Here is an 18,932-nt window from a genome sequence, read left to right on the forward strand (position 1 = left end):
GTAACGTAGGTACCCAGCACGCACATCACCCCGCATACGGGTTCGCGTCTTTCCACGTTTGCACTATTGCCAAAGCAATTTACCTTCCGGCATCTAGAAAGGCAAATCTCATTACCACCACCCACACGGTAAGCGGTGTGTTGTTATTTAATTTCGCTTTTTTATTTTGCGCCTCCCTTGCTTTACGCCGGTAAACCAATGCCGACAACGCCACCCGGTTCGGTACCGTCTCTGGGTTTGCGGTGGTTAATGTTCTAAAAATATGATACCCATAATTCTATTACGATAATATTTCCTTCCTTTGCACGCTGTGTGAGGAGTAGCATCTAAAAGGGGTTGTCTGCTGGAACCCCGGTTTAAAACCTCGGCGATGCGAAGGAGATTATGTTCACTAAGCACCATTGCTTGACTTCGTCGCAGTAAATTTACATTTCAACTGGGGCCACGCTGGGGCTTTCATCTTGCGACTCTCCAACAGGCTGATCCGCATCATGTTCACTACAGTCAGCTAAAATGATAAATAAAATACACCCACATTTATTGGATGCATTGGTTAGATTGGACGCAACTACTGATCAATCTTACCCTACTTTACCTTACCATGCAGGTTTTCTATCCTAATTGTATTTCCTTCCCATTAAAACAGGGAAATTAGTACAACCATTCCTATATAGAGCAACTAATATTTAGGCCACATATTGTTACAACCATTCCGCGCCGCTTCATTCTTTGGCGCCTTGTAAAGCATAAGATCCGCGCGTTTGCTTCCAAACTCCCCGCGCGGGGGTCGTGTGTTGTTCACGAAATATGATAAAGAACGTGTCGATGCACACAACGTGAAACCCGCCCGTTATGGTGGGAGGGGAGGGAGAAAGAATTCATTTACGATGCCGCCAATGTTATGTTTTGTTAGTTTTGTTTCTTCCTTTTCCCGAGCCCGATTTATGTGACGGTTTTCAATGGGTGAAATTATGCAAATCAGTGACACCATTGCGCGTTCACAGTTTCAGAGTCACATAATAAAACAGAAACCTTAAGTTACACACAACAGCATGTGGCACGCGACAGGCGAGAGTTTCTAGATAAAAAAAACTGTTTAAAGTTAAAACAAATAAGCGAAGAGTAGCTTCGCTTCCTACAGTGAACATTCGAATCTCGGGTGAGTACGTCAGAAAGGCATAAAGTTATCTGTTTTCGTACGCTACACGCACAGCAAACTGTCGGATTTACGCGCACGACTGACCTTTAAGTTGGGTTGTTCTTTTATCTAGCCTGTGTCTGGTCGTTTCTTGTGGCAAGCAATCGTTCTATCATCTGTCCACCATCTGTGCTTTGATCCAGACGTTCCGGACGATAGAAGCCTCTACTGACCCGTCGCTGATCGTACGATCGCGAGTGTTTTGTACCGGATGTTGCGGGTGTTGCTATAATAAGACAGCGATCCATCGGTTCAGTTTGATGTTCGCTTTTATCCGCGCCGACCGATAAATAATGCATCCATACGGGGCAGGAATATTTTTTGCTGATCCGTCACCAAGCCAACGATCGCTATGATCATTTAGAGTTGAGTTTAATTTTGGTTTTCCATTTGTTTATCCGTTCGTACTGCTGCAGAAACAAACAAACTAAAAGCTGTTTCGGGGGTTGTGAGAATGAAAAAAAGGAACGATTAATTACGACACGGAATCATTTTACATTTTAAATGTTCATGGCGAATTGACTTCAAACAACCAAACTCGTACTGACGTCTTTGCAACATAACAGCAACGATTTTATTGGGCCATTTACACCCATAGCTGAGTGCACACGAGACACGATAAAATGCATCAGTTACCTACACTATTGCACGCCTAATAGGTCGATAAGAAATGCAACAAACAAAAGCCTACGAAGCCCCATGCGTTTACAGCGTTTGTTGCACCTCTGTACCAACCATTTAACAAAACAATACCGGAAGGAAGTAGCGCTTTAATGCCAACGATGCTTTTTCGATTATAATTACCCAACTTGTCGACGGAATAATTTTTTGTGCCGCATTCCTTTACAAAAGGGGGCCACAGTGTATGCGCTTCATAAATCATCAAACTTTTTTCATTTAAATAATTAAAGCGCAATAGATGATGGATCTTAACAGCAAGAAATTTTGCTTCACTTAAATTGTAAGTTTGATTTCATTATTCCAAATATTTGCACCTTAGCAATGTGCCTATTGCATCCTTTTAGTGTCTTTTTCGCCTATTAGGAAGACACACGTTTTCACGCTGTACCGGGTTTAAGGGAGGCACCTTAAGCGATGAAGCTGCACCGATGCACTCGTCATCGGAACATTCTTTGTTATTTTTAACACACAAAGAACAGCCACAGATAATAGACGCGGTTCCTGGGGCTAGTTTCATGCCTGTGTGTGCTAGTTTAACGAAAATCCGCAATTCCGATCCCCTCGACAAATTCTTCCTCTTATACTTCGATACTGCTGCTAACATCATGATGTTGCAGTAAGATCCAATGACTTTTCGCCTTGACTGTGAAGCTAAAATTATTATCTTGTTCATCTATTTTACCTACAATAGATCAAAATATATTTCTTTGAGCAACATAAATATTTTCTTACCTTTACGATATTGTTGCTGGTGATTTTGCGCAAGAACACTTCTAGGAACAGACGTAGTATATGACAATGACGGATGCTATGGAATATTTTTATGCGTACCACTGCACTAATAGCACTTTTTTCGAAGGAATGCCTGTGTTTCTGCCAACAATCTGCACAATGCTAGAAACACAATAGGCGCACAAACACACGCAAGAGCAACACGAGCACCTCGTACAGATTATATTCTATATGGCCAATATTGAGCACACAGCACTGCACTCGCCCTGCGTTACACTGCACTAATTCTATGGCGAACACCTTCCTAACACCTCTTGCACTTTCGCCCGCTACTGTCCGAAAGTGGATTGCCACTTAAACAATCGTGGTCCTTTGCAAAACTAGTCCGTGTGGTCATTACTATTATCTTTAGAGTAGAATTATTATTATCGCTTCAACACCTGCGTTGTGGCAACGGAGCTTGTCGTTGGGCACCCTACTTGTCGTTGAATTTCCACGCCTGTCGGCACATCGGGCACTGTTGGTTCGCCTGCGAGTTCAGCCACTTTACGATGCAGTGCATGTGGAAGCAGTGCGAACAGGCGCCCCACACGAGCGGACAATCGTCACCGGGCAGCGTGCAATCCGGACAGCAGCCCTCGAACGCCATACGACAGATGCCGCAGTTGTCATCGTTGGCCAACCATTTCCAGACAGCGACACCCATCCAACCTGCAACAAACCGGGGAGAAAATGGCACGAAAACAGGGAGCGGTTCAGTTACATGGCCAAATAAAACGGGTATACACCATGTATATTCACAAAATATTACGACAAAACGGACGAGCGTGACGCAAGGACGTCCACTGCGGTGCGGGAAAATCGATATACATAAACCTGACCCCTTTTTCCCCTTCAGCTGGTGGCTGGTTCTCGTTCCCTGTGGTGGGCTTCACTCTCAGCACCAAAAACTCTCTTCAAGCGGCAGCATGTTACAACAGCACAGGGTACACACTCTATCGAGCGAATTTTCCAAATGACAGTTTTCCACGCTTTTCCATCCCGGGTGCCGGGATGCGCGTGACCCTTCCAATTCCGGTCGATTTTATTCACGATCCCCGCGTGATGCACCACACACACGAAACAGCTACGATGGATGTGGTGTTACTTACTTTTAACCGTGACTTTCATCCTAATTGTAGCCACATTCGGGGTCAGGACACGCTGAGAAAAATGTCCACTTATCACAAACTCTAAATAGAACACATTAAACTGGGGAAACTGTTTGAAAATGCACCCACAACGCACAGCAGGAGCAAAAATCCTGCCTTTTTGTTCACCCGTTTGTTTTGTGTTTTGTTCGGCTGTTCCGTACAGTTGACAGCAGGCATTCAATACACGCACACATCCTCACGTGCGGTTGCAGTGCTGCCATCTAGCGAGATTAAAACGAACGCAGCCCGAGCTCTTTTGGGCTGCATACGTGCATATTTCTGCTACAGCGAATGACAGCTGTCAATTTGTTCACAGCATAAAAACATTCTCGACCAAAATACGCAGAACACGCAAAAGCAAAAAAAGCGTATTACACTACAAGGCAAACCCAGTGAAATTCCCAGCTTTTGTTCAAACCTTTTGTAGTTTTTTTCATTCCGTTCGTGCAATTGTTTTTCCTCTTCCGGTAGGTTAACTCCCTTTTGCGCGATGGGAAACGCGGGAAGTAATTTACCCCGGGAGCGCCATAAATCCGGATCCAATGATCCAATTCCGGGCTCTCCGATGAAGGACGATCAGGCGTTTGTGTTCGATCGCAAACCACACATCTACGGCCATCCGTTTGCAACCGAGGAAGAGGTAGAACCGTACGGTTATTCCAAGTCCGTTCCGGATCCGGAGTTTATGCGCGAACCACGGAAACGATCCAGCACCATGTCGGAAGGTACGACACCATCCGATTTGCCAGCTGGTGCGGGTGGACCACAGGAGGAGGAACCCCAATCCACCACACTGCCGACCGTGTTCAAGTGGGACGGTGGTGGCAAGCAGGTGTTCATCAGCGGAACATTCTCCCAGTGGAAAGTTCTACCGATGGTGAAGTCGCATGCAGATTTTGTCACCATCATCAACATCCCGGAAGGGGACCACCAGTATAAGTTTCTTGTGGACGGCGAATGGAAGCATGATCCAAAGCTGGTATGTGTAGTGGACGTTAAGTGCAATAAGGCTAATGTTACTAACACGCGTTTATGTATCCCCCGATAATACGTTTTGCAGAAAAATGTTGAAAACGACTCGGGCTTTACGAACAACCTCGTTACGGTGCGTCAGTCCGATTTTGAAGTATTCCAAGCGCTGGCCAAGGACAGCGAAGATACGGGCAAAGATGAATCGAAAGAGTGGGGCCAAGATATCCCAACTGCCAGACCGTGGGGTAAGGAGTCGGGACCGCCCATATTGCCTCCCCATCTGCTGCAGGTCATTCTCAACAAGGACACTCCATTGTCGGTAAGAAATTGAAGTTTTGCGACAAATACACATTCCACACTGATGAATCTTTCTTTCCATCCAGTGCGAACCAACACTTCTTCCCGAACCGAACCACGTCATGCTGAATCACCTGTACGCCCTTTCGATCAAGGACGGTGTCATGGTGCTGAGTGCGACGCATCGCTACCGGAAGAAATACGTCACCACGCTGCTCTACAAACCGATCTAGATATGGAGGGTGGTGGGTTTCATATGAGGTCCTGTGGGAGCCTAACAGAAAAAAGTGGGGGGACATATTAGATAGGGGACACTATGGGATAATCCAAAAAAAAATGGAAAACCAAAGCTGACTAGCTTACAACCAAGGATGGTTGGTTTATTAAAAAGAGGACAAACACACATACATACATACACATTCAGATTGATTGGTTCCTGTTGGCTTGTGTCCTATTTTATAGGGGGAGTAGTGGTTGTAACTGTGGAGAGCAGGTGTTACATAAATTGACCACCAGGGTCACAAAAAGCTACATGTATTTTATTCCTCACAGTTTGTTGATTATATTGCATAGTTTGTAGTTACCTAGACAAAATGTCCGCGATACGATTCGAGAACGGAAAGGCAAACAAATATGAAATAGGAAGCGTGTGCCTGGTGAAAATTATTTGTACAATGCAACAAAGGATAGGTAAAAACAGGGGCAAATTACGCGACATGTTTTTAATTGCTTTCAGTTTCAAATGACGATGGCTTACGATGGCGAATCTTCGTGTAAATATGCTGGATATAATGTATCGGTTAAACCAAGAATAAAGAATTTTCACACTTCACAAAAACCTTATTTACTCCGCAGGAGTTCTGGTTGTGTCATCGACGCTGAAGTGCTTAGCAAGAATCAGAAAGCGAAAAAGGTACACAAAGCAAAAACATCCCACATTCGGGACCTCCACTCTATTCTAAAAGGGTAGCATTTTTACTATGGTAGGTAGTGAAAAAATCATTATACAATTCATCCACCACTGTTTTGCTCTCAGCTTTACGGGCATCTTCACTCGTCGCCGTTTTCTTTTCCTGCTCCGATTCCTCACTTTCCGTCTCGAGCGAGCATCGTAACGGATCACTCATCAGGAGCCGCATATCTAGCATACCAATCGTGGTGCCTAAAATGAATCCAATCCACTTAAGTTCTCTGCAGACGTTCCGAAAGATGGGATCAACTACTTACTGTGAACGGGGCGGAAATTGAAATCTTTCTCGTACATCTTGAGCCAATTGTACACTATCCTGAGCCGGTAGCGAACCGTGTGGCCACCGAGTCGTAGCAACTTTTTGTGGTATGCCGTCTGGAACAGATCGTACAGCAAAAGGACTGCGTGCTGTGCAATTCGTTGAATTCTGTTTACATCTGAAACGAAATACAGAGCATAACGCTATCGTTGTTCGTTTCGAAATGAGTTGCAAAGCTAACCTTCTTCCTCATGCACGGTCCGTTGGTTCCAGCACAACAGCACACGATGTAGCAGCGTAACGAACGCGGTCACTGTCCGGATATGACAAAGTTCGCACCCAGCCGTATCGTTTCGGTCGCAAAACGATCGAACCCATGCGACCGGTTGCAGCAGCACGTTGCGCAGGAAGTGTATCGTATTTTCCGCGTTCTTCAGCAATGGTTTCAACTGCCATCCTTCGTACGGTACGTAATGTCGCACGGAACTCTCCAGCAGGGCCGCATACATCTGTAGCGTGCATGTTTCCTGTGAAAAGCTAATCGATTTCAACCGATACTGCTTCCGAGCCGATTTATGCTTGTCGGGTTGTTGGGTCGACGGGTTGAAGCAGAGACGATCCAGCAGCTGGTTCACACTGCCGTCTGTGATCTGGGACAAATGACGCAGAAAGTCGGACAGTTCCGCCAGCGATGATGGAGCGTCGGTTTGACAGAGTACGATTGCACGGAACAACTGTATCAGATGGACGCCGTGTTCACCGTACTGCTTCATCCGTGCAGAACGGAAGCTCATGCCGTTCAGTAGAGCGGCCGCACCCGTAATCATGCCGTGCAGTGCGACCGAGAAGCTCTGGAAGGGAAAAGAGTTTTTATTATGCTTCCTAATTTAAATTCTAGCGTGCAACTTACTGCATCACTGATTTGTTTAATACTATTTGCTAGTCGCGATACTAGACCGTCCTTGAGCAATTTCTCCACTACCAGCTCGTTCGAAATTCTACAATACAAAGCCACCAGCGCAAGGAAACGCCGTATAACGATCGCCTGTTCGCCAACGAATAATTTCTCCTGCTGGAATATGTTCACCGGTGTGGTGAGTTCCATTTTGCTCCTTGGGTGCCCCTGCACGCTACGCTCACTAGATCGGTTCGTCCCACTAGCCCGCATTTCGGCTTCCTTCTGTTTGCCCAACCGCTGACAGTACTGGAAGATCTCACCCAATCCATTCTCCGTAGCGATCGCTACCAAGGGAAACTTATCGCTTGATAGCTGAATCGAACGCGATCTCCCACCATTAGTTGCAACATCGCTTGATAGCTGAATCGAACGCGATCTCCCACCATTAGTTGCAACATCGCTTAGCAGCTGAGAAAGATACGTCTGCAGCAACACGAACTGATCGGCGATCGTAAACTCGTTCCGTGTGATTCTGGAATACTTGCGAAGTTTGCGTCCCTGTGCTGAAATAGCCGTTGGATTTACGAACAAGTGCGGATCGAAGTGTAGCTCTTCGTGCTGATCGACCGGTTCCGTGAGCGACAGCTTCGGTATCATACTGGATAGGATAGATTCATAATGGACAGGATTGCTGGCCTCTGTAACGGTGGTTGATTCTGACTGTGCCGAGGTTTTCGGAGCCTCCACACCGTCACGCACCTCACTGCTTCGCATCGTAGCGTTTAAACGCTTCGTCTTCAGATTCATTATTTCTATCTCCTTAAACTCATTCTCCACCTTCTGCGCAGAGATAGTTTTCTCGAGATTCTTCATCTTTTCGATCCAATCCTTCTGGATCGTTTCCTTTTCGCGCATCTTCTCAAGCCGCAGCTGCTCGTTGGTGGTTTTCACCATCTTCAGCTCGTATCGCAACATTGACACCTCCCCATCCTTCACCTGTAGCTTTTCGACCGCGTCGTTACAATCCTTCTGCACACTTTCCAGCTTCTTCGCCAGCTGCTCCACGTGCTTGGTGAGATACTTCACCTGTATGTCTTTTGCATGTTCCTGCTTTTGTGTGTTTGATTCTTTCATCTCTTGCTCGATTTTTGGCACTTCGGATGGCACTGTGCTTTGCTGCGGCACAGCCGAATGTTTCGACGGGAACTTTTGTACAGTGGAGGTTTTGGGCTTAAATATCATCCCTATCCGCGAGGTGGAACGTGTTTCTTCCTTGAAGGAAAACGATGGCGTTTTGTTCGGGATCGGTTTCATTACCGGTGCGGGTGTTTTAAATTCTTCCTCAATCTTGGCCAGCTTAGGCGCAGGTTCCTGTCTACCACCAACCAGTGGAGCCTGCTCTTGTTGCCGGAACTCATCCAGATTGAAATCATCATCGTTGTTGTTGAAGTAGTCATTGATCGCGTTGTCAAAGTTCCGGTAATTGTCATCCAACTTTTCCGAAAATAAATCATCCTCTCCGTCCGCAAACAATTCCGCCACCAGCTTGTCCGGTACCTTCCCCGGTCCTTTAGGGCCAACGTGCGCGGTCGTGACCAATTCCGTCGTTTGCTGCGTGCTGGATTGTACACTCCGGCTAAACTGTCTGAACGTAATGTCCTCGGATGCTTCAACGGCCTGGGATGCGAGTACGATAATGTCATCATCGTCATCATCCCAGAGATTTTCAACCGAGCTTTTTAACGCACCTTAAAGAGCAAGACGACACAATGTTATACAGAATTGGTCAAAGGAAGTTTTCAATTCACCGGAAACACACCGTTCGCTGCATTGTTTGGCTTGGAAGTGCTGGGCTGCGGATGGTACTGCTGGCTGGGAATGATTTCGATGTCGAGTTTCGGTTTCTTCGAGGCCAACGGTTGCTTCAGCTGAAAGTACCCCGAACGTTTCGACATACCGACCACGTGCACAGATAGGCGACGAGTTGAAGAACAGGACAAAATAACAACTAATTACATTTTATTTACACAATACACTTTAACGTCAACAATATTTCGCTTTTAAATGAGGCACATTTCGATTTGCAACAGCACGCCGTGATGTTTTGTTGATGTTTATGAGCGGCTTTCTGTTGATCTGTCATCCCGCTTGGGCTGCCACCAGCGGAGAGTGTGTGCGTGTGTAAACAGATGAAATATTTCAACGATGTGGAAACTGATCTAAAATGAAAATCCGTAGGTGATGTATTGGTCACGTTGATTTGAAAGGAAGTTTAACCACATTGAGGGCTGCCCGAATCAAAAAATGTTTGGAAATTGAATAACTTTTGAAGAGGTGTGCCGATTCTGGTGAAATAATCAACTAGTATAAGGTGTATTCTGAAAGCATAGAAAATCTGAACCTGCTAAACTTTCACCCGTTATCATTTGTATACAGCTGGAATGCAAAGTGGCCAGTAGTTTGCATCTAAAACGATTTGGATAGCGCTTCACACAACATTTAATAAAAAAAAACATTTTCAACAAGACAATAAAAAGAAATGCACATCTAGGGGCAGAGCCGAGCACATTTTTAGCTTTGTTGCAGTTGCTAAGATTTACAAACGTAATAACTCAGAGTCCTAAAGGTTTTACAACACTCATTGATACAAACTCTCAAAATCTATTTCAGATTTGAGGCGTATACAGATATTTCATTGATGACGGCACACACATGGCAGTGCCTCTTTGCGGAGAAAGAGGGTGAAAACACACTTCTTTCGATATTGAACCACAACAAAACTTCAAGATGTACCACGTGTTCCGGAAAGAAAGCAAATGTTATTTCACATTGCAGAACAGATTTCCATACTTTGACTCTCCAGCTACATTGCAGAGGAGAAACACAATTTTAGTGAAACAAATTGATACAAAGATACTTCATGTTAGGAAATGCAAGATCTCCCATATCCAATGAGTGACCAATCTTCAAATTCATACTACTGTTTTCAGACGAGACCTAATAGGTTTATTAGCGCTCTGGACACCGCCAACATCAATAGAGTCTCCCCCAGTCACTGCAGTAAAAACCCCGATCAAAGTGATACGTTGTGTGCAATATTTGTGCTGCGTTTAATGTTGAACCTCGTATTTCATACTTTTCCCCCCGTCCACTCTCCTACCCAAAATGCCCACGACACACCCCGCAAGCGGCACCACATAAAACCATAAATAAACATCACTCCCAGAGCTCAAGACTCTTCCGCACTGTGCACGTGGTGCATCGTGTGGTGCATCAAATAGACACATGTTTTTAATTATTCATGTCCACGAAAATTGCTTCTTCACAAAATTAGAAACGTCGATCCCCTTGTGTGTCAGCTGGTGCGTAGCCGGCTTCCCTTTTTAGGCCCTTTTTGCACCCTTCGTATTCGTATCCGTGCGGTGTGCTTCGTACTTGTGTACTTCCAGCACCGCTACAACTCAGATGTGGCAGCGCAGAGCAGTACTCTGGCCCAAAACCGTCAACGATCAGAATTTTGCGTCCACCTTCCATTCGGATCTTCTTTTAATGCTGCCTGCTGCATGGCAAACAGCCTTGGATCTCCACCCAACCACGCATTCGTTCGGTGGTAAATTTTCAAATAAATTAAAATTCATTTACCCTGACACCACATTATCCCGCGACGACCCTACAGGCTGGAAGATTCTCAATTGATGTGCGACACCCATGTTTCATAACCGTGGACAGTACCGTTTTCGTCACACCAACCAACTGAAACCTCTGCGAAGCACACACGGTCGGGGAAAAAAGTGCGTCTTCACGGATGGGCGCTTCGCGAGCTCCCGAGCCATACGCACGTACGCATACCCAGCCTGCCGGGAGGATCCAGTGGGGGAGAGATCATTAATATACACTTGGTATTAATTGAAGTTTACACGCAGTTATATTTATTAGCTTTAATTGTCACCAGCGGAACAAGCTGCGGCGTGGCGCGTCCCGTGCACAGTTGGCTAGACGATCTTGTATGAGGGTAGTCAGTCTCCGGCGCTGGTCGTGTCAGTCAATATATGTTCTATAGACATTGATCCAGCGCCTAATACCAATACCGACCACATCGCCACGGACGAGTTCGAAAGTCGACATCAATCAGCCTGGCTGTCCCAACACTGCCACAATTGATATTAATTGATATTTCGGCATGGACTTCCAGTAGGGTCTTAAGGCACGGGGCTAGACACTCCGCCATCTCAGGACCGTCCCCAAAAAAATGGTTGTTATGGAGGTTATGTAAATGGTACGCATTTCGTAACGTAAATCAATCGCGTAGACACTTTATGCTTGACCAAACCTCCCGTACGATCGTTCTAAATCTGGCGGGACTCCTCCGTCCTAGAGAGACGACGATCGTCGGTTGTCGGTGAGTCAAAGGCAAAACCGATATTGATAAACGGCACGCTTCACCGTATACGCGGTGGTTCGGGTGTACGGTCTACGATCGCAACTATCTTCCCCAGATGCCGTGTTCGCCGTCGCTTCGTGCCTGCGGTACATCGGACATGTTCGCGAGGGAGATCCATTTCGACGGCATCCAGCATCCAGACGGTAGTCTTGTTCGGAATCTTGCCCGGTGCGGACGTGAACTTTCCTCCGGTCTGGTTTTCTGGTCGTGCGCGTCAGTGGGCAGTATCGGCCGAAACGATGCACGGCAGTCATTGGCCGTCCTGGAAAACTGATGCGTGTTTGTGTACCAGCCCGCCCGAATGTGTGCGATAGATTATGAATGAAGGTACAGTGTGTGTTTGCTGATAGTGCTTGTGGACAACCGTCCGATAGATCATCGGACCCGCCAGATCCTGGTGCGCGTTTGTTTGGGGTGGCGTAGCAGCGAGGCCTGCAGACGGTGGTCCAGTGATAACCGCCCGTTGACGACGTAAAGATCGAAAGTGATTTAGAAAAACATTGATTGGAAATAGCAGGAAGCTGTGTGGTGGTGTGTGGATGCGGGTGCGTTCCAGCGTTGTCTGTGCTACCGACCGATTATCTCGGATGCTTCCTGAACGGATTTAACCGCCAACACGGTGTCCAGCAAGACTAGATTTTCGCGCAAAGTAACTAGCTATTGCCTAGCCTGGTAACCATTTGGCCCATTAGTCGGTGTTTAGTGTGGCCATTTTTACCAACCGCAAACCAAACTAAAACATGTCTAGCAAGCGTGAGTTGGTGCTTCTCGTGATCGGTGTGTTGCTACCGTCCATCATCCGCGCGGTGGATCCTCGTGATCTGTACAGCTACGTGGACGAAGCGAGCGAGGTGCTGCCCCGAGGTGATGAAGAATTCCGGTACATGGATCTGGACATGCCAGCCCACTTCTACAACGAAAAATACGACCGTGTTTACGTAAGTGTGATCGCTTCCCATTCGTCTCTGCCACCATTTGGATGTTGATAGTTGGAAAGAAAGGAATCAGCAATCAGGAGCTTCTGCCTTGGGGAGGGTTATCAACAGGCTTCAATTGCGAGTCTAGCGCGAAGAATCGCCTTGGAAGCTACACCATGGCCGATCATTCGTCGTCTTGTAACACTCGATCGTACGGCATTCTGTAGCAATCGCAGCAGAATACTTTCCAATTCTAACTAGTCATTCCAAGATGCACCACGATGGTATCTCGCCCCCGTTTTAAAACGGTAACGCCCTTGGACCACAATATCCGTGTGTGTGTGTCGTTCAAACGAAAGTGCGCTTTGCAAATTGTTTCGCACCGAGAAAAGGGCGATCTGCTGACGAACATCTCTTCATTTAGCTGGCCTAGCGTGACTACTAGACGAAGATGTGCTTTCTCTTATCAGCAGGCCGCCGGGTCCAACGCCGGTGGTAAATACAGCAACATTAGCAATTAGTTGCTAAAAGTAACGAGTTTGCGTTACATAAATGCCCCTAGCATGAAAGTGTTTCGGCCCGTTCTCGGTGTCCCGGACAATGGGCCACAGCAGAAGATGATGATAACGTGCCGATCTTTCTCGTGTGCGAATGAATGGTGTCCGTTGTAAGCGAGCGTTTTGATGCAAATTAACTGGTGATTTATGGCTTTGACTCCATTTCCTTTTTTCAACCTCCACGCACTGTCACCTTCCGTTCACAGATCAACACCAACGGCATACTGTCGTTCGGCGGCGAGCTGACAGGCTTCCTGAATCTGCCCTTCCCGCTCGGCAACCCATTGATTGCTCCGTTCTACGCGAATGTCGATACGACCCTACCGAACGATACGGCCACGATCGTGTACTTTAAGTCGCGCAATCCGAACCTACTCCACCAAACGACGATGTTGGTGCACAACAGCTTCAGCAATCATGTGGATTTTGAGGCAGCGCAGGTGTTTGTAGCCACCTGGGAGCACGTGGGGCACTACAACCTGAAGAACGACGTGCTGAACTCGTTCCAGGTCGCGATCATACTGGGTGCGACCGATACGTTCGTGCAGTTCCTGTACCCGGAGGACGGCATCCACTGGATCCAGGGCGAAACCGGTGACAGCGGTCTGCCGGATGTGCGTGCGCAGGCTGGCTTCGCTGCGGAGGACGATCGTACGTTCACGCTGCCCGGGTCTGGTACCGATAATGTACGTGTAAACTTCGACACTTGCTCGGCACGGAAGTGGTTAAGCTTGAGGTGAATTTCTATTTCCAGGTACGCCATTTGACCATATCGTCCAACATCAACCAGCCTGGGCTGTGGTTGTATCGCGTTGGACCACTCGCACCGGAAGGGAACGTCGAGCGGCCGGATCAGCAGCGAGAACCGGGCGAACCACGAAGCTGTACGGACGGTGGTCGCTACAAGTGCCACTCGGCGGCGTCCTGTATTAACAGCAACTGGGGCTTCTGCTGTCAGTGCAAATCCGGCTACTATGGCAATGGGTTCAGGTAGGTGATGAGATTCTGCTGTTACCGACGATCTACACGACACGCTTTTGGACGTTTTTGCGCGCTTACACTTTTATTTTGACATAAGTTGAACAGTAGGAATGGCTCATGATAGTTTGTGGTCATAATTTATTTCGATGTTGATATCGATAAAATCCGATGATAGAAAGCAGTTAATATCAAATATGAGTAGGCGAAACAATAGCATAAGTCAGTCATTATTTATCATTCAAATTCAATCAACATGTACATAGGTTTGATGCAATATCCCAAAAACTCATTCTGAGCATACTGATAGCGCATTGATGCACTGTACCATTGAAGCAGAAAACGCTGCAGAAGCGCGTCGTGTAGATCACCCCGTGTTAGAATATTTGCATTAACAGTTCCTGTTCCTGTGCCATATTACCAGCTGTGTTAAGAGCGACATTCCGCTGCGAGTGGCTGGTAAGGTACTCGGTACGGTCAACGGCGAAGTACTTGATACCCAGCTGCAATCGTACATCGTAATGGCGGACGGGAGAACGTACACCGCGATCAGCCCGCTAGAGGAGCAGATGGGCACTAACCTACAGCTGACCCACATTCTCGGTGGCACGATTGCGTGGCTGTTCGCAAAGCCACTGGGCGCCACGGTCAACGGTTACCAGCTGACGGGTGGACAGTTCAATCACACCAGTACGCTCCAGTTCGAGACGGGTGAAATGTTTCACATCAAGCAGAAGTACAGCGGTTTGAACGTGTGGGATCAGCTTGCGCTGGATGTGGAGCTGTCTGGACAGCTACCCGCAATTCCGGCGCTGGAGAAGCTCCAGCTCGATGATTACTCCGTATCGTTCCGCCGTTCGGGCAGGGGACGGTTGCAAGCGGTTAGTTCACACAGCTTCCGGATGGCGTCACAGGGTCGCAACGTTTCCTACACCCTGTACCAGGACGTCACGTACGAAGGATGCCGTGGCAACGAGGACGCCAATGCGGGCAAGGACGAGTCAATGCTGAAGATCAGCCGTGTTAATCTGGGCTACGAACCGCGCGAGCGTGCCGTGCGGATGGGAATGCTCAGCAAGATGGTGGTCGGTGATCAGTTCAATCCCTGCGATGAATCCAACTGCGGAGATAATACGGTTTGCGTCCCCAAACCGGACGATACCTTCGATGTACGTATTGGAGGCTGTTTTTGTGCGGTTGTTTCGTTGTGATTCTATTGCGTTTACTTATTTTTCAGTGCAACTGCAAGAACGGTTTCACCTACGTACCTTACGGTAAAACCGATCGCATCAACTGTGTAGACATCGACGAGTGTGCAGGAATTAATATCTGCGACGAAAACGCACAGTGTTACAACGAACCGGGTGGTTATAGTTGCCGCTGCAATCCGGGCTACGACGGCAATGGGTATCAGTGTGACAAATTTACCGGCCACAGTCAACCGACCTCATCTTCGTACACCGTATCAACGCCGGCGGGTAGTTACGGTAGTTACAACGAGGTGGACAGTGACCCGAACCAGGAAGAGCCGAAATACGCCCCGGAAACCTGTGGGGTAGGTTGTGGGAATAGAGCTTTTGGTTTGCTTACGACCGGTTGCTAATCAGCCTTACCGATTTCAGCAATGCGCGGAATTTGCCGAATGTGTCGACGGCCAGTGCGTGTGTCGGTCGGGGTACGTCGGTGATGGTGAACGGTACTGTGACCCGCCATGCGAAGCGGATAGCGTGTGGAATGGGGAAGAATGCGTGAAGGAGTCGTACGCGGAGGAGGGTAAGTATGGACCAACCACCTTTGCTAATGTTAAGACCTAAGACCTCTTGTGCATTGCAGAAGAGATTGCACCATTCTGTACGATTCTCGGCTGCACCTGTCCCACCGGTTACACGCTGATTGAGTTCGCGTTCAACCAAATATGTCGCCGGGTACCGTTGGATCCGGATGAGGTCCACCCAACCGATATGCCTTCGTGCGATTTGGAAAACAACTGCAGTCCGCATGCAAACTGTGAGTGGCGTGACAGCGTGTACCGGTACGAGTGTATCTGCAATCCCGGCTACGATGGTGACGGGTACACGTGCGTGGAGAAGGAAATATCCTGCCAGGACGATGATGACATCTGCGACATTCACGCATCGTGCAACTACATTCTCGATTTGAAGATGTCGATCTGTGTGTGCAACAAGGGTTACGAAGGTGACGGCCGCACTTGCCATCTCGCGCCGGAATGTGCCGTCGATGATGACTGTGGCATGAACTCGGAATGTCAGGATGGTGTGTGCGTTTGCCAGCAGGGCTACGAACGGGACCTGTCCGACTTCTGCGTCCGGGCGGGATCGTGCGGTGGCGCATACTGTGCCGAGAATGCGGTGTGTATCGTCGATCCGATACAGAAAATTCCCTACTGTCAATGCCCACCGGGCTACATCGGTGATGGCGTGTCGCAGTGCCGTTCGATCCCACCGCCGTGCAATGTGCGCAATAACTGTGGACTGCATGCGTCGTGTGTGCCGAGTTACAGGTGAGATTTAGCGATAACGCGATGTTGATGGCGGAATCTACAGCTTTATTATGTCCCTCCCCGTACTACAGAGAACAATATGCGTTCGAGTGCATGTGCAACCAGGGCTTCTTTGGTGATGGATTCATCTGCACACCGGAGCGAAACTGTGCCAACATCCCAAGCCTTTGCGATCCGAACGCACGCTGCGAGTCGACTACGAACGGCTACCAGTGCATCTGCAACGATGGATTTATCGGGAATGGGTCCGTGTGCAATACGGCCCACCGGCTAGACGATGGTTTCCTGCTCATTAGCCAAGGTGTCGCCAACATACGCGTGCCGCTGAACGGTGGGCTGGGTTACCCGGTCACGATGGCTTTCATGTCGATCGGACTGGATCGTGATTGTGCCGAGGGGCGCATCTACTGGAGCGACATCGCCGCCCAGCAGATCGTCAGCGCGAAGTACGACGGCACGGATCAGAAGCCCTTCATCACCAAGGACATTGTGTCACCTGAAGGAGTGGCGGTCGATTGGATTTCACGCCGCCTCTACTGGACCGATTCGGAGAAGGACACGATCGAGGTTGCCAGTTTGGAGAATCCTGACCAGCGTGCGGTGCTCGTTTCCAAGTATCTCGTCAATCCGCGCGGCATTGCGGTCGATCCGCACCAGAGCAAGCTGTACTGGTCGGACTGGAACCGTGATGGGGCGAAGATTGAGTGGTCCAATCTGGATGGAACCGAGCGACAACTGTTGGCGGGCAGCCCCCAGGTAGTGCTACCGAACAGCATCCAAGTGTCGATGGCTAGCGGCGAGCTGTGTTACGCCGATGCGGGCACAAAGAAGGTCGAATGTATCGACACCTACAGCAAACAGATTCGCACGATCGCAAGTAACCTGACCTATCCTTTCGGGCTGGCCGTCACCGATGATCTGTTCTACTGGACGGACTGGATTACGTAAGTGAGACGTGTGTACGTGCCGCATGTTAAACAGCAATCTAAATTGAATCTTTCTGTTCTCTTCCACCGTAACCTTGCCAAACAATAGGAAAAAGATTGAGAGCATCAACTTGTACGGTGTGCGCCAGAAACCGATCAACTCGCCGGTGTTCGGCAATCATAAGATGTACGGCATGACCGCCGTTACGGACAAATGTCCACTGTTCCACAGTCCCTGTGTCATCAACAATGGCGAATGTACGGAGGACAAGCTTTGCCTGATCAATCCGCGCGCTCCATCGGGCCGTAGCTGCAAGTGCATCCGCAACTGCAATGACGTCATATTAGACTACTAGTACCGTGAGGCATGTGTTTGTCCTCTCCGTGGGTCTTCTACACACTGCCAGTAGTGGTTTCTCCGTTTTCAAAATACAAGCAATTTATTTTGCCATAGGCTATAGATGGTCATGAAACACTTGCATCGAAGCGATTTCTCCAATTCAAAAAGGAGAAGAAGTTTGTGTTTCTTTAAAGTCTAATAAACTACACCAAATTACTACGGGACTGGATCGTGATTTATTTTGTTCAAAGATCATATGGGATTTGTAACATGTCTTTAGCTGTGTTACAGTCCGAAGCACATTCTTTATGATTATTTGAGACACTCCTGGGTCTCATTTCGATCGATCCAATACTGTAATCTGTAATAATGTAAGCTAATCTTATAAACAATCTATTCGATCTAATTGGGCAGCGCGATTGTACCGGCATCGGGCAGAGAAAATAGACCGTCATTCGGCAGCCTGAATAGACCGCCATCGGGCAGCCCCATAAGGATGTTGATGATACAAAAAGTTAATCGCTGATAGTTTTATATTTTTTAAAAAATTTCCTTAATTTTCATAACCACCATTGTTTTTAACTATTACAGCCACGGAAACAAAAATTAAAACATACCTCATAAAATTTTAATTTTTACCTGTCCATTACCAACTCGAGCCCATAGTGCAACAAATATGTCCAGGGTAGCTTCAAACACTATACGGGGGGACTACAAAAATCTTTTGCCAATTTTTTTCTTAACTTACACCTTACTTCCCTTAAATCACCGTTTAAAACCACCATTGCAACGAGAACTAAAAAATAAAAACACTTTCATTTTTATTTTGTTTGTATTCTGACCATGCTCAGCCCATAGTGTCATGTAAAATTTTTGTCCAGGGTAGCTTTAAACCCTATGGCGGGTCCCCCCCGCACAAAATCAAAAAATCATTTGCCCAAAAATCTTTCACCAATTTTAGACATGAATATCAAATGAAGGTGTCGTGAATAATGGCCTTAAGCGCATCGGACGTCATTCATTGTCAGCGAATGAATGCAGACTCTGTACTT

General features: G+C 47.6%; 4 protein-coding genes across 4 annotated transcripts; 2 read left to right on the plus strand and 2 right to left on the minus strand.

Moving 5' to 3' along the window:
* Positions 1 to 3,086: 3,086 nt before the first annotated feature.
* Positions 3,087 to 3,781, minus strand: LOC128714325 (anaphase-promoting complex subunit 11). The gene is made up of 2 exons (XM_053809201.1): positions 3,763 to 3,781; positions 3,087 to 3,322 (listed from the first exon to the last, which is right to left on the minus strand). Exons 1-2 carry the CDS (start codon positions 3,779 to 3,781, stop codon positions 3,087 to 3,089), a joined length of 255 nt encoding a protein of 84 aa, XP_053665176.1.
* Positions 3,782 to 4,294: 513 nt separating this feature from the next.
* LOC128711069 (5'-AMP-activated protein kinase subunit beta-2) lies at positions 4,295 to 5,309 on the plus strand. Its single transcript, XM_053805934.1, has 3 exons — positions 4,295 to 4,783; positions 4,865 to 5,095; positions 5,160 to 5,309. The coding sequence occupies exons 1-3, from the start codon at positions 4,295 to 4,297 to the stop codon at positions 5,304 to 5,306; spliced, it is 867 nt and encodes a 288-aa protein (XP_053661909.1). The 3' UTR covers positions 5,307 to 5,309.
* A 717-nt stretch (positions 5,310 to 6,026) lies between these two features.
* On the minus strand, positions 6,027 to 9,155 carry LOC128714727 (ATR-interacting protein mus304). The gene is made up of 6 exons (XM_053809608.1): positions 9,020 to 9,155; positions 7,634 to 8,948; positions 7,213 to 7,588; positions 6,544 to 7,153; positions 6,301 to 6,480; positions 6,027 to 6,235 (listed from the first exon to the last, which is right to left on the minus strand). The coding sequence occupies exons 1-6, from the start codon at positions 9,153 to 9,155 to the stop codon at positions 6,027 to 6,029; spliced, it is 2,826 nt and encodes a 941-aa protein (XP_053665583.1).
* A 3,226-nt stretch (positions 9,156 to 12,381) lies between these two features.
* LOC128712754 (nidogen) lies at positions 12,382 to 17,896 on the plus strand. Its single transcript, XM_053807627.1, has 9 exons — positions 12,382 to 12,579; positions 13,322 to 13,801; positions 13,870 to 14,105; positions 14,518 to 15,262; positions 15,331 to 15,648; positions 15,716 to 15,866; positions 15,927 to 16,614; positions 16,686 to 17,558; positions 17,650 to 17,896. Exons 1-9 carry the CDS (start codon positions 12,382 to 12,384, stop codon positions 17,894 to 17,896), a joined length of 3,936 nt encoding a protein of 1,311 aa, XP_053663602.1.
* Positions 17,897 to 18,932: the final 1,036 nt, after the last annotated feature.

The sequence above is a fragment of the Anopheles marshallii genome, chromosome 3 (assembly GCF_943734725.1).
Source record: "Anopheles marshallii chromosome 3, idAnoMarsDA_429_01, whole genome shotgun sequence".
NCBI classification, from domain to species: domain Eukaryota; kingdom Metazoa; phylum Arthropoda; class Insecta; order Diptera; family Culicidae; genus Anopheles; species Anopheles marshallii.

Bases quoted from the DNA above. Each gene is read 5' to 3' on its own strand.
- LOC128711069 (XM_053805934.1), top strand. From the start codon at position 4,295: ATGGGAAACGCGGGAAGTAATTTACCCCGGGAGCGCCATAAATCCGGA. The intron at 4,784-4,864 runs GTATGTGTAGTG...TACGTTTTGCAG, and splicing joins GGAAGCATGATCCAAAGCTG to AAAAATGTTGAAAACGACTC. The intron at 5,096-5,159 runs GTAAGAAATTGA...CTTTCCATCCAG, and splicing joins ACAAGGACACTCCATTGTCG to TGCGAACCAACACTTCTTCC.
- LOC128714727 (XM_053809608.1), bottom strand. From the start codon at position 9,155: ATGTCGAAACGTTCGGGGTACTTTCAGCTGAAGCAACCGTTGGCCTCG. The intron at 7,589-7,633 runs GCGTTCGATTCA...TAATGGTGGGAG, and splicing joins GCAACTAATGGTGGGAGATC to ATCGCGTTCGATTCAGCTAT. The intron at 6,481-6,543 runs GTTAGCTTTGCA...ATTTCGTTTCAG, and splicing joins GACCGTGCATGAGGAAGAAG to ATGTAAACAGAATTCAACGA.
- LOC128712754 (XM_053807627.1), top strand. From the start codon at position 12,382: ATGTCTAGCAAGCGTGAGTTGGTGCTTCTCGTGATCGGTGTGTTGCTA. The intron at 15,649-15,715 runs GTAGGTTGTGGG...TACCGATTTCAG, and splicing joins ACGCCCCGGAAACCTGTGGG to CAATGCGCGGAATTTGCCGA. The intron at 15,867-15,926 runs GTAAGTATGGAC...TGTGCATTGCAG, and splicing joins GGAGTCGTACGCGGAGGAGG to AAGAGATTGCACCATTCTGT.